Source organism: Strix aluco, chromosome 14 (assembly GCF_031877795.1).
Source record: "Strix aluco isolate bStrAlu1 chromosome 14, bStrAlu1.hap1, whole genome shotgun sequence".
Classification (NCBI taxonomy): domain Eukaryota; kingdom Metazoa; phylum Chordata; class Aves; order Strigiformes; family Strigidae; genus Strix; species Strix aluco.
In genome coordinates this window covers 23,475,556-23,485,924 of record NC_133944.1, presented here as the reverse complement: position 1 = coordinate 23,485,924, position 10,369 = coordinate 23,475,556, and the positions used below count along the sequence as shown (strand labels likewise).

Sequence of the window (10,369 nt, the reverse complement as noted above, 5' to 3'; positions counted from 1 at the left end):
GCAGCCCCACCTCAAGTACTGGGTGCAGTTTTGGGCACCTCAATAGTAGAAGGACATCAAACTATCAGAGTGTGTCCAGAGAAGGGTGACCAAGATGGTGAAGGGTCTCGAGGGCAAGACTTACGAGGAGTGGCTGAGGTCACTTGGAGAAGGCTGAGGGGTCACCTCATCGCTGAGGGGTGGCCTCATCACAGTCTACAGCTTTCTCCAGGGGGGCAGCGGAGGGGGAGGTGCTGATCTCCTCTCTCTGGTGACCAGCTGTAGGACACGAGGAAATGGGATGAAGCTGTGTCAGGGGAAGTTCAGACGGGACATTAGGAAAAGGTTCTTCACTGAGAGGATGGTCAGTCACTGGAACAGGCTCCCCAGAGAAGTGGTCACAGCACCAGGCCTGTCAGAGTTCAAGGAGTGTCTGGACAACGCTCTTAGTCATATGGTTTAGTTTTAGGTAGTACTGCGAGGAGCAGGGAGTTGGACTTGGTGATACTTGTGGGTCCCTTCCAACTGGAGATATTCTATGATTCTATGATACAGTTTGATGCTACTGCTGGGCTGGAGTCAGCATCTTCTGTGCCACCCCCAGCCATGACAGCACAGCTCCCCAGTGATGCCAGCTGGCCCAGCCGACAGAAACCCCAAAATGGTTAGGTATGCCCCAAAAGGCTTTACCTTGTGCTCCAGGATGTGCTGGATTCACCTGCAGGGATGTGGCCACGTGCAGAGGCACAGGGAGCGGGGACTGCTCAGCCACAGCAGTGCCCACCACAGGGCAGCAATAGCACACTGTGCTTGCCTAGCACCTGGAGCCACTCATGCAATGAGTCTCCAGGTCTCAGTTCACAGCGTGGGGCAACCACCTGCCTCCATCCGACCCACCTTGAAGATCGGAGCTCTTTGGGCACAGCCAGGCACCCTGGGCCAGGCTGGAAACCCAGAGCTGGAGGAGAAGGGTGCCAGGAGGATGGTCCATGGACCACAGAGATGGGTCACTGTCCGTGTCCTTAGGTGACATATGCTGGGCCGAGGAGGTTTGATTTTTGCAAGGGCAAAAGCCACAGATCCCAGGATGCTGCAACACACCCTTGAACTTGCCAGTGTCACCGAGATGCTCACATCCAAGTAAACAGTAAAGACACACTTGGAAAAAACTTTGCTGGCTTTCAAAGCCTGGTTTTACGGCTGGGAGTGGGTTAAAATCCCAACCCGCCCACCCGCACCAGCAGCTCCGGCCAAACTGCCTGCAAAATCACTTTACCAGCTGCAAGCAAAATCACTTTACCAGCTGCAAGCGAAGCCACCGGTCTGAGCTTCCCTGGCGCAAAATTCAGGGATAGGGGCGCGGGAGAGCAAAGCATCCCCCACCTCCAGCTTTTTGTGGGTTGTTCCAGCAGAAAAATAGCGGGCTTGGAGGGAACACGCATGGGCATTTACAGTTTTGATTTAATTTTACTTATTTTTCCCTGCTTTGCTTGATGCTGGGAGAGGAAAGGATGTCAGTGGCCCATGGCATCGTTTCCACGTCCCGTGTGACACAAGTCCTCCTGGCCGTCTGTATTTCCTAACTTTTTGGCTGAAAAGCATCCAGCAAAGGGAAAAATACTGGGGGGAAATGGTGGTTTGGGGTTTTGCTGCTTGATATGGAGCGGGATAGAACCAGCACCGGAATGTGCAGGGCTGCGGGGGCAGTGCTGGGTGGCCATCCAGGACCCACGGACCCGTAGGGACACTCGGATGGGGATGTCCTGTCCCCCCTGGGTCCCCTCCCAATCCGCTCATGGATTTAGAGCAGAGCGATGCCAGTCCGGGAGCCGCCGGAGCCCCGGGGATGAAGGCTCCGGCAGCAGCAGCGGGCCCTGGCACGGCGCCGGGGCAGCTCCAGGAGCACCCAAACCGCTGGGAAGAAGCGGGGGCCAGGCAGGACACGCACCCGCGGCCACGGGCCGGGCTCCGGCAGCGGGACCGGCCCCTCGCCGGCGCGGGCGGGGGGCGGGAGCGGCGGGGGGAGGAGGAGGAGGAGGAGGAGGAGGAGGAGGGGGAGGAGGAGGAGGAGACTCGGCCGGCAGCGCCCCGGCCCGCGCGGGCTGCCCGCACCGCCGCCGCGCCGACACCGGTGAGGGAGCGGGGCGGGCCGGGCCGGCGAGCGGGCGGGACGCGGCACCGGCGGCACCGGCGCGACAGGAAACTTCTGCGGGAAACTTTGGCGGGGGGGGGGGGGGCGGCCGCGCCCGGCCGGGCCGGGCCCGGGACAGGACAGGACGGGCCGTGCCGGGCCGGGCAGCAGCGGGCCGGGCGGGGTCGGGCCGGGCCGGGCGGTACCGGCCGCACCGGGCCCGGCGGGACGGGGCGGGGCGGGCGCGGAGGAATGCGGCGGCTCCCGCGGGCCGGGGCGCGTCACCGCCCGCGGCCGAGTGGCAGCGCCCGCGGCCAATGGGGAGGCGCGTGGGGCGGGCGGTTCCGCCCCCGCGGGGAGCCCGGGACGGGGCCGTTCGTGGGGGGCCGCGACCCACGCGCGCTCCCGCGGGCGCCGCCGGGGTGCCGGTGGGTGCTCCGGGGGTGCCCGTGATCCGTACGCGCTCCCGTGGGTGCCGGTGGGTGCTCCAGGGGTGCCCGTGATCCGTACGCGCTCCCCGTGGGCGCTGCGTGGGTGCCGGTGCTCCACGCGTGCTCCCCGGGGGTGCTCCAGGGGTGCCAGCGCTCCCGTGGGCGCTGCGGGGGTGCCGGTGCTCCCCGGGGCGTTGCGGCGGTGCCCGAGCTCCCGCAGGTGTTGCGCGGGTGCGTCCACGCTCCCGTGGGCATCGCGTGGGTGCTGCTGCTCTCCCGTGGGCATCGCACACCCAGCGGCTGGGGGTCTGCCGGGGCCGGATCCTGCGGGGACCTGGATCTCCTCCAGGCTGTGCAGGCAGCAGGAGAGCACAGGCCAGGGCTTGCCTCTTGAGTTTTACCAAAACTTCGCCGTTTCAGCAAGTATCATCAGAAAAATGAATTTTTCCCCCTCGTGCAAAGCACATAATTGCCATCAGCCGCTGGTCCCGCTGCCCTGGCAGCAGCTCGCAGCCCGGCCAGGTTTGGCGGCGGGTCTGAGCTGCACCGTCCTGAAAACCTGCTGGGAGGCTGCGGGCTGGCGGCGGCCGGACTCTGTACTTATCCCATTAGGGCGCGCAGCAGCCTCCCATTAAGGTTTCCTGGGGCGGTTTACCCGCCTGGCTGAGCCGGGGTGTGAGGTCCACGCCGGGACACAGGCGGGCAGCACCGTCCCTTTGTTGCGGCATCACCCGAGAGCGTGTCCGGCCAACTCAGCACGCATCCTGCCGCGCACGCTGGCTCCGCGGCTCCGGCTCTTCCGGAGCTGTTCCTGCCTCGCTGGCGCCGGATCCCGGCTTTAACCCTCACTGGAGCTGTCGGGGCGCAGCGGGGTCCCCCCGCCGCAGCATCTCTGACCATCTTGGAGGCCTGCAGATGATGTCATCCAGATGAGGTCAGCTGGGTGACGTCAGCTGGATGACATGTAGGTGGTGTGGCCTCCAGTGCACTGGTGGAGGTGCCCCAGGCCAGGCCGGTGCCTGCTGCAGTGCCAAGCTGGGACAGGGTGCCAGCAGCTGGGCAGTGGGCTGCTGTCCTCGCTGGGGACCTCACCGGGGCCCGTTGCTGGGGGCCCTGCTGGGGCCATCACCGGGGTCTTCGCCGAGGTCCTCAGGGGGCACCAGCCGGGGCCTTTGCTGGGGTCTTCGCTGGGGACCTGGCTGGGGCCATCACTTGGCTCCTCGCTGGGGTCGTCACTGGGGACATCGCCAGAGTCCTTGCCGGGGACCTGACTGGGGTCCACGCCAGGCACCTCCTCGCTCAGTGTGCCGCTCCCCAAACCAGGGCCTCCAGCCACCTCCTGCAGCCCCCCGGGGCCCCCCTGACTCCTCCTGTCTCCCGCAGGTCCCCGGGCGGAGGTGCCACCCCGACGGTGACGGCCATGCCCTAGGGAAGACCCGCCATGAGCCAAAGCGGGGCCTCGCGCCTGGCTGGCTCCCCGCCACTGCCGGGGGGCTCGCTGCTGGCCCTGCTGGCCCCTGAGCCCTCCCCGTCCCCCCCCAGCGGGACGCCCTCGCCCGGCCCACCCCCGGCGCTGCTGGAAGGGGACTGGGAAGGGCGGGAGGAGCTGCGGCTGCGGGAGCTGGAGGAGGCGCGGGCGCGGGCGGCCCAGATGGAGAAGACGATGCGATGGTGGTCGGACTGCACGGCCAACTGGCGGGAGAAATGGAGCAAGGTGCGGGCTGAGCGCAACCGGGCCCGCGAGGAGGTGCGGCAGCTGCGGCATCGCCTGGAGGCCCTCACCAAGGAGCTGGCCAGCCTGCGCCGTGACCGTGACCGTGACCGTGACCGGCCCGAGGAGCGCCCGCCGCCTGCCCGACCGCCAGCGCGGCTTCACCGGCCCGGCACTGGCAGCCCTGCTGACACCGACGGGGCGGAGGGAGAGGCCGACCCTGAACAGGAGCCTGTGCGGGATGTGGGCACCGAGGCGCCCCAAAAAGCCAAGGTGAGGGTGGGGGGACTGCTTGGGGCAGGCAAGGCTGGCGGGGTGCCATGGGGGGCTCCTCACCCTCAGCAGCTGCCTGCACGTGCCCCCCAAATCACCACTGCCTGCAGGTGCCCGCGGGGTCACTCCCTGCCCCACAGAGGCGGGCAGCAGGGGGGCAGACCCCTCTCGGAGCAGTACAGGGTGGTCAGACCTGCCTTGGAGCAGCATGGGGGGGTCAGACCTCTTGGAGCAGCGTGGGGGGGGATCAGACCCCTCTCAGAGCAGTATCATGGGGTCAGACCCCTCTTGGAGCAGCATGGGGGGGGTCAGACCCCTCTTGGAGCAGCTTAGGGGGGTCAGACCCCTCTTGGAGCAGCATGGGGGGGGATCAGACCCCTCTCAGAGCAGTATCATGGGGTCAGACCCCTCTCAGAGCAGTGTCATGGCGGGGTCCAGGACCCCTGTAGCCCCATGCAGTGAGATTGCCTCAGCACTGGCTCTGGTCCCTTTCTCGGGGCTTTCCCTTTGGAGGCATTAGGCAAGCCGGTGTGCCAGTACAGGGGACAGAGGCTTCAGCAGTGCCAGTGGCATCTCCCAGCGACGGCTCAAATGCCAGGGTGTCCATACAGGCTTCTGGCAGAGGTCTGTGCTGAAGGGAGGAGGAGGAGGAGGAAGGGACACCAGAGCCACTCCAGGGATGTTCCCAGCTGCTCCAGCTGTGCCGTCTCTGCTGCCATCAGCTCTGTCATGACACAGAAGTCACTGCTTGGGATGTCACACCGTGCTGGTTCAGTCCACCTGATGGCATGGCTGCCGAGCAGCAAATCTGAGACTAACCTGAGCCTAACCTAACCTGCGGGCTCCCTGCTTGGTCCCCAGGGATGCCCCATCCCCAGCAAACCCCTGCAGCTCATTTACTGCACGCTCGTGGAGCCTGATAGTGGTCACGATGAGGTCGGTGTAATAAATCAGTGTTATGTCATCCCAGATTTCCAGCGGAGCAGGGAGCTGGCAGCAGAGCGTGGCGATGTGTGGGAGCTCCTCTGGGAGGACGGGTTTGTCTCCATCAGGCTCAGGGGGTCCCTGGGGACCAGAGGGAGGGATGCAGCTGGGTTTGGCTGCTCTCGGTTATGGGGTGAAGGCTGGGTGCTGTAGGAGGTGGTAAGCCAGAGCTGCCCCCTCACCCTGTCCCCTCTGCCGGGCCACCCACGGCACTGCAGGAGCTGGAGCTGATGGAAAACATCTTGACGAGCAAGCAGGACGAGAGCTGGGAGCAGCGGGGCCCCCGGGCCTCCTTCGCCCGCCAGGAACGGAGCCGCCTGCTCTGGGAGGATGTCAGCGTCATGGAGGAGGATGCCACCAAAGTGACCGCCTTGAAGCTGAGGCTGGATGAGTGCCAAAAAGTGCTGCTCAAGGAGCGGGAGTGAGTGCTCGGGGCGTCATCCTCGCGGGGTGCTAGCTGAGCCCAGCCCGGTCCCCAGCGGGACAGGGTGTCCCATGGGGTCCTGCCAGCCATCACCAGTGTTGCCTCTGCTCAGGGACAAGTTGGCGCTCAGCAAGAGCATTGAGAAGCTGGAGGGCGAGCTCAGCCAGTGGAAGATCAAGTACGAGGAGCTCAACAAGAACAAGCAAGAGGTGATGAAGCAGGTGAGCAAGGTGCCTTGGTGACCAGGGGTGCCCCAGGGGGTGGCCTGTCCCCCAGTGGGTGGCATGTCCTGATGGTTGGACAAGGTGACCCACAACCACCTCCCCAGCTCCAGGGTGCTCATTAAGGGTCTTAATTAGTGCTATTGAGCCAGTTGGTCCATCCACAGAGGTTGGGTAGATGGGTGCAGCAGGGTTCAGGTGTCACAAGGTGGGTGCTTGCTGCCCGCCTTGGGTTCTGTGTCCCCCCCCAGCTCAACATCCTGAAGGAGATCCACCAGGACGAGCTGGGGCGCATCTCTGAGGACCTGGAGGACGAGCTGGGCGCTCGCTCCAGCATGGACAAGAAGCTGGCCGAGCTGCGTGCGGAGGTGAGGCCGAACCCCAATGCAGGGGGGGCAAGGGGGGTCCCCGCTGCCCCCCGGCCACCCCATGTTCCTGTCCCAGATGGAGCGGCTGCAGGCAGAGAACGCGGCCGAGTGGGGCCGGCGGGAGCGGCTGGAGACAGAGAAGCTCAACCTGGAGCGGGAGAACAAGAAGCTGCGGGCGCAGATCGAGGACCTGGAGGAGGTGCTGGCTCGCAAGCGGCGCCAGACAGCCAGTGCCCTGGACACCGACCTCAAGACCATCCAGGCCGAGCTCTTTGAGAAGAACAAGGTGCCATGGGGGTTATCCCGTCCCCTGCCACCCCCTCCCTGGGTGACACTGTCACTTCAGCTGTGGCTCAGCATCCCCCAGGACCTCCTCAAGCCCAAACTGCCACCACCTTTCATCTGAGGGGTGGTAGTGACCCCATTCTTGCTCCCTCAGCATCTCTGTCATGGGGTGGGGCGGTGGGAGAGGTCCCTGGGGAGGGAGAAGGGGGCACCCCGCAGTGGAGGTGGCTCTCACCCGCTCAGCCCCCCACCCCGTGCCCACCGCAGGAGCTGGCCGACCTGAAGCACATCCACACCAAGCTGAAGAAGCAGTACCAGGAGAAGATGGCCGAGCTGGCCCATGCCAACCGCCGCGTGGAGCAGCATGAGGGTGAGGTGAAGAAGCTGCGCCTGAGGGTGGAGGAGCTGAAGAAGGAGCTGGCCCAAGCTGAGGATGAGGTGGGGAAGCTCGTGCTGTGGAGGGGATGGGGTGGGCAGCTCCACTCCCTCTGCAGCTGCTGGCAGCCCCGTCCCCTCCCATCCCGCAGCTGGATGAGGCCCACAACCAGACACGGAAGCTGCAGCGGTCGCTGGATGAGCAGACAGAGCAGAGCGAGAGCTTCCAGGTGCAGCTGGAGCATCTGCAGTCCCGGTGAGTGGGGGACCAGGGGGCACCACGGTGGGGATCAGCAGGGACCCAAGGGTGGGGTGATGTTCTCCTTGCCACCATCCCGCCACCAGCATCTCCCTGGTCGAACCTGGGCTAAGCATGGCCAAAGTGCCTCCAACATCCGCTGAGGGTATGCAGCCATCCTTGGAGCAGCCTTCAGCCCACTGCAAGCTGGATGGCAGTCACCTCCCAGTTAAACCAGCACAAGGCTGCCCACAGACCAGTACAGCCCATTTTCGTGAAGCTTGAGATTTCATCCACCAGTACCCAGGGCCAGGACAGGCTCTGAGCATCCCACATAAGTTTGGAGAGGTGGGAGGTGGGTTTTATTGCCCTTACAAACTTTCCCTGGCCTCACTTTGCCTCTCCAGCAGTAAAGAGCTGAAATGGCCATGAGAGATCGATGCCGCATCTCCGGGAGGCACTAGGGGGGTTGTGTTTATAATCTTCCTTTATTTTATTGGGACATCTTCATTAAATCATGGAGGAATAATGGAGGCTTCGTCTTCCCTCCCTCCAGCCTCCCCATGTGCTCGTCCTTAAATAATTTATGCTTTCCAGTAAAACGCAGCAAACTGGTTGGATCTGGTCCTGGGCCTTTTGATTTCAAATTTGCTTCATAAATTTTCGTTGATGAATTTTCACGCGAAGACAAGTGAAGGGCTAAAACCACCGCAGGCTCCTGGGAATGGGGACTCTCGGGGTTTTTTTTGGGGGGGGATCCCTATTTTAGGGGGATGACTCCACCCTGCTCTGCGCTCTCACTGGGTCTGAGATGTCCAGCAGGGCGGTGTCTGGCCCTGGTGCCCCACTTGTGCCGAGCATCATCCAGGGCTCCCCAGCCCCGTGCCGGAGGGTCAGCCCCAGGCTGGGGGGGGGGCTGATCCTGCACCCAGAGCTCAGTGAAATGGGGTCCTCCTGGGGTGCAGTGATGCTGTAGGGGTGCAGGGGGATGGGCCGGGCTCTGGCGTCCCCCCAGGGCTGTGCCCCGCCACCCCCCCCCCCCAGCAGCTCTCCCTCGGCAGGCTGCGGCGGCAGCAGAGCACCCCGCTTTTCGGCAAGATGCGCAGCGCCCGCTTTGGCCCCGATGACGGCGGGGACGGCACCAGCGACCCCGATGAGGACGAGGACCTGCAGATCCAGGTGCCCTAGAGCCCAGAGCCGGGTGCCACCACCACGGGGACGTCCCATGGCGGTTCTCTGCCCACAAGTGCCTGTTGCCATGGGGCCCAGCCATGCGGTGACATAGATGGGGCAACTGAGGCACAGAACGGCGGGGAGGAATTTGTGCAGGGATGCTCCAAGCCTGCTGCCTCTCGGACAGTATCTGATGCCCCTCGGCTACCAGCATCTCCTAGGACACAGATGTGGCCACCAAATGCGGCATCACTGAGCAGCCCAGGAGGAAGAAGCGCAGGGCAGAGAGGGACACCGAGCCCTGCAGCCAGCCACGCTCTCCTGCCCACATTTTTATATATATATTATGTATATGTATGTATTTGTATATGATTTTTTTTTTAATTATAAATACAGAGCTCAGAGGGGCCCAGGCTCTGGTGGTGCCTTGGGCTGCTGCTCACGGGAGCGAGGATGGAGGGGACGGGAGGGGACAGCATTGGGGAGAAACAGAATCTCTCTGCAAGCCACACACGGGGCTGGATGTGCAGCCGCTGGCGTCACCCCACTGCCATCGCTGCCCCCGCGCCTGGGGACGAGCCCAGCTCGTGGGTAAAGCCCGTCCCTGTGCCTGTGAAGCGAGAAGGGGGCTGCGGGGCGGCTGGTAGCACGCACGGCCGTAGAGGTGCCTGTGTCTGCCGGGCTGCGGCGGGCAGGCAGGGCTGCTCCCCTCTGGGTGCAGGGTGCTCACCTGTGGGTGCAGGGGTGCTCACCCTGGCAAGGTGCAGGGGAGCTCCCCTCTGGGTGCAGGGTGCTCCCCTCTGGGTACAGGGGTGCTCCCCTCTGGGTACAGGGTGCTCACCTGTGGGTGCAGGGGTGCTCACCCTGGCAAGGTGCAGGGGAGCTCCCCTCTGGGTGCAGGGTGCTCCCCTCTGGGTACAGGGGTGCTCCCCTCTGGGTACAGGGTGCTCACCTGTGGGTGCAGGGGTGCTCACCCTGGCAAGGTGCAGGGGAGCTCCCCTCTGGGTGCAGGGTGCTCCCCTCTGGGTGCAGGGGTGCTCACCCTGGCAAGGTGCAGGGCTGCTCCCTTTTGGGTGCAGGGGTGCTCCCCTCTGGGTACAGGGGTGCTCACCCATGGGTGCAGGGTGCTCACCCTGGCGAGGTGCAGGGGTGCTCCCCTCTGGGTACAGGGGTGCTCCCCTCTGGGTACAGGAGTGCTCACCCATGGGTGCTGAGCACCCCAGCCCAGCCCCTGGCAGCCCAGCCCCCCCCCCCGAGCAGGGCCGAGCGGGGCTTTGGAGGAGTTCAGACACAACCTTATTAAAAATTAATATTTCAGTGAGCTAATGCCCTTGCTCTGCCTTTTAATTGATTGGCTAAAAGCACAGCTCTTTGCTACTCGTGGGGGTTTTTTTTAATGCCCTTTTATTTCCAGTGATTATTCATTTTTTTGAGGCCCAACAATGGCTGTGGGGGTGGAGGTACCTGCAGGCGCTTTCAGTGGGGGTCCTGAATAGCAGAGTTCTGGGGGGCATAGGAGAGGGGACAGGGACAAGGAGACGTCTGCCTGAGCCTAGGGACAGCCCGGTACAGCAGCTTGGCGAGAGGCTGCTGCCGCCGCTCAGTTGCCGCGGGGTGTTCACTCTGAAGCCTAATGATGTGCACGCAGGAAACTTCTTTCCAGAGCGGCCGGTTGTGGCTCTGGCTGGGCTGGGCCGGGCCCGAAGGGACGGAGGAGGCAGCCCGCAGGGGTGCTGGGGGGGGGGGTACCGGCACCGGGGGCGGAGCCTGGAGGGG

The 10,369-nt window shown here is 64.2% G+C and overlaps 1 protein-coding gene across 1 annotated transcript; it reads left to right on the top strand.

Annotated features, from left to right (window-relative positions):
- The first annotated feature begins 2,045 nt into the window (after window positions 1–2,045).
- CCDC102A (coiled-coil domain containing 102A) lies at window positions 2,046–9,008 on the top strand. Its single transcript, XM_074839421.1, has 9 exons — window positions 2,046–2,110; window positions 3,925–4,525; window positions 5,728–5,930; window positions 6,046–6,154; window positions 6,406–6,522; window positions 6,599–6,808; window positions 7,075–7,245; window positions 7,335–7,438; window positions 8,482–9,008. Exons 2-9 carry the CDS (start codon window positions 3,983–3,985, stop codon window positions 8,606–8,608), a joined length of 1,584 nt encoding a protein of 527 aa, XP_074695522.1. The 5' UTR covers window positions 2,046–2,110; window positions 3,925–3,982; the 3' UTR covers window positions 8,609–9,008.
- Window positions 9,009–10,369: the final 1,361 nt, after the last annotated feature.

Coding starts and splice junctions, on each gene's coding strand:
- CCDC102A (XM_074839421.1), top strand. CDS start 3,983: ATGAGCCAAAGCGGGGCCTCGCGCCTGGCTGGCTCCCCGCCACTGCCG. Junction 6,155..6,405: donor AGCAAGAGGTGATGAAGCAG/GTGAGCAAGGTG, acceptor GTCCCCCCCCAG/CTCAACATCCTGAAGGAGAT. Junction 6,809..7,074: donor AGCTCTTTGAGAAGAACAAG/GTGCCATGGGGG, acceptor TGCCCACCGCAG/GAGCTGGCCGACCTGAAGCA.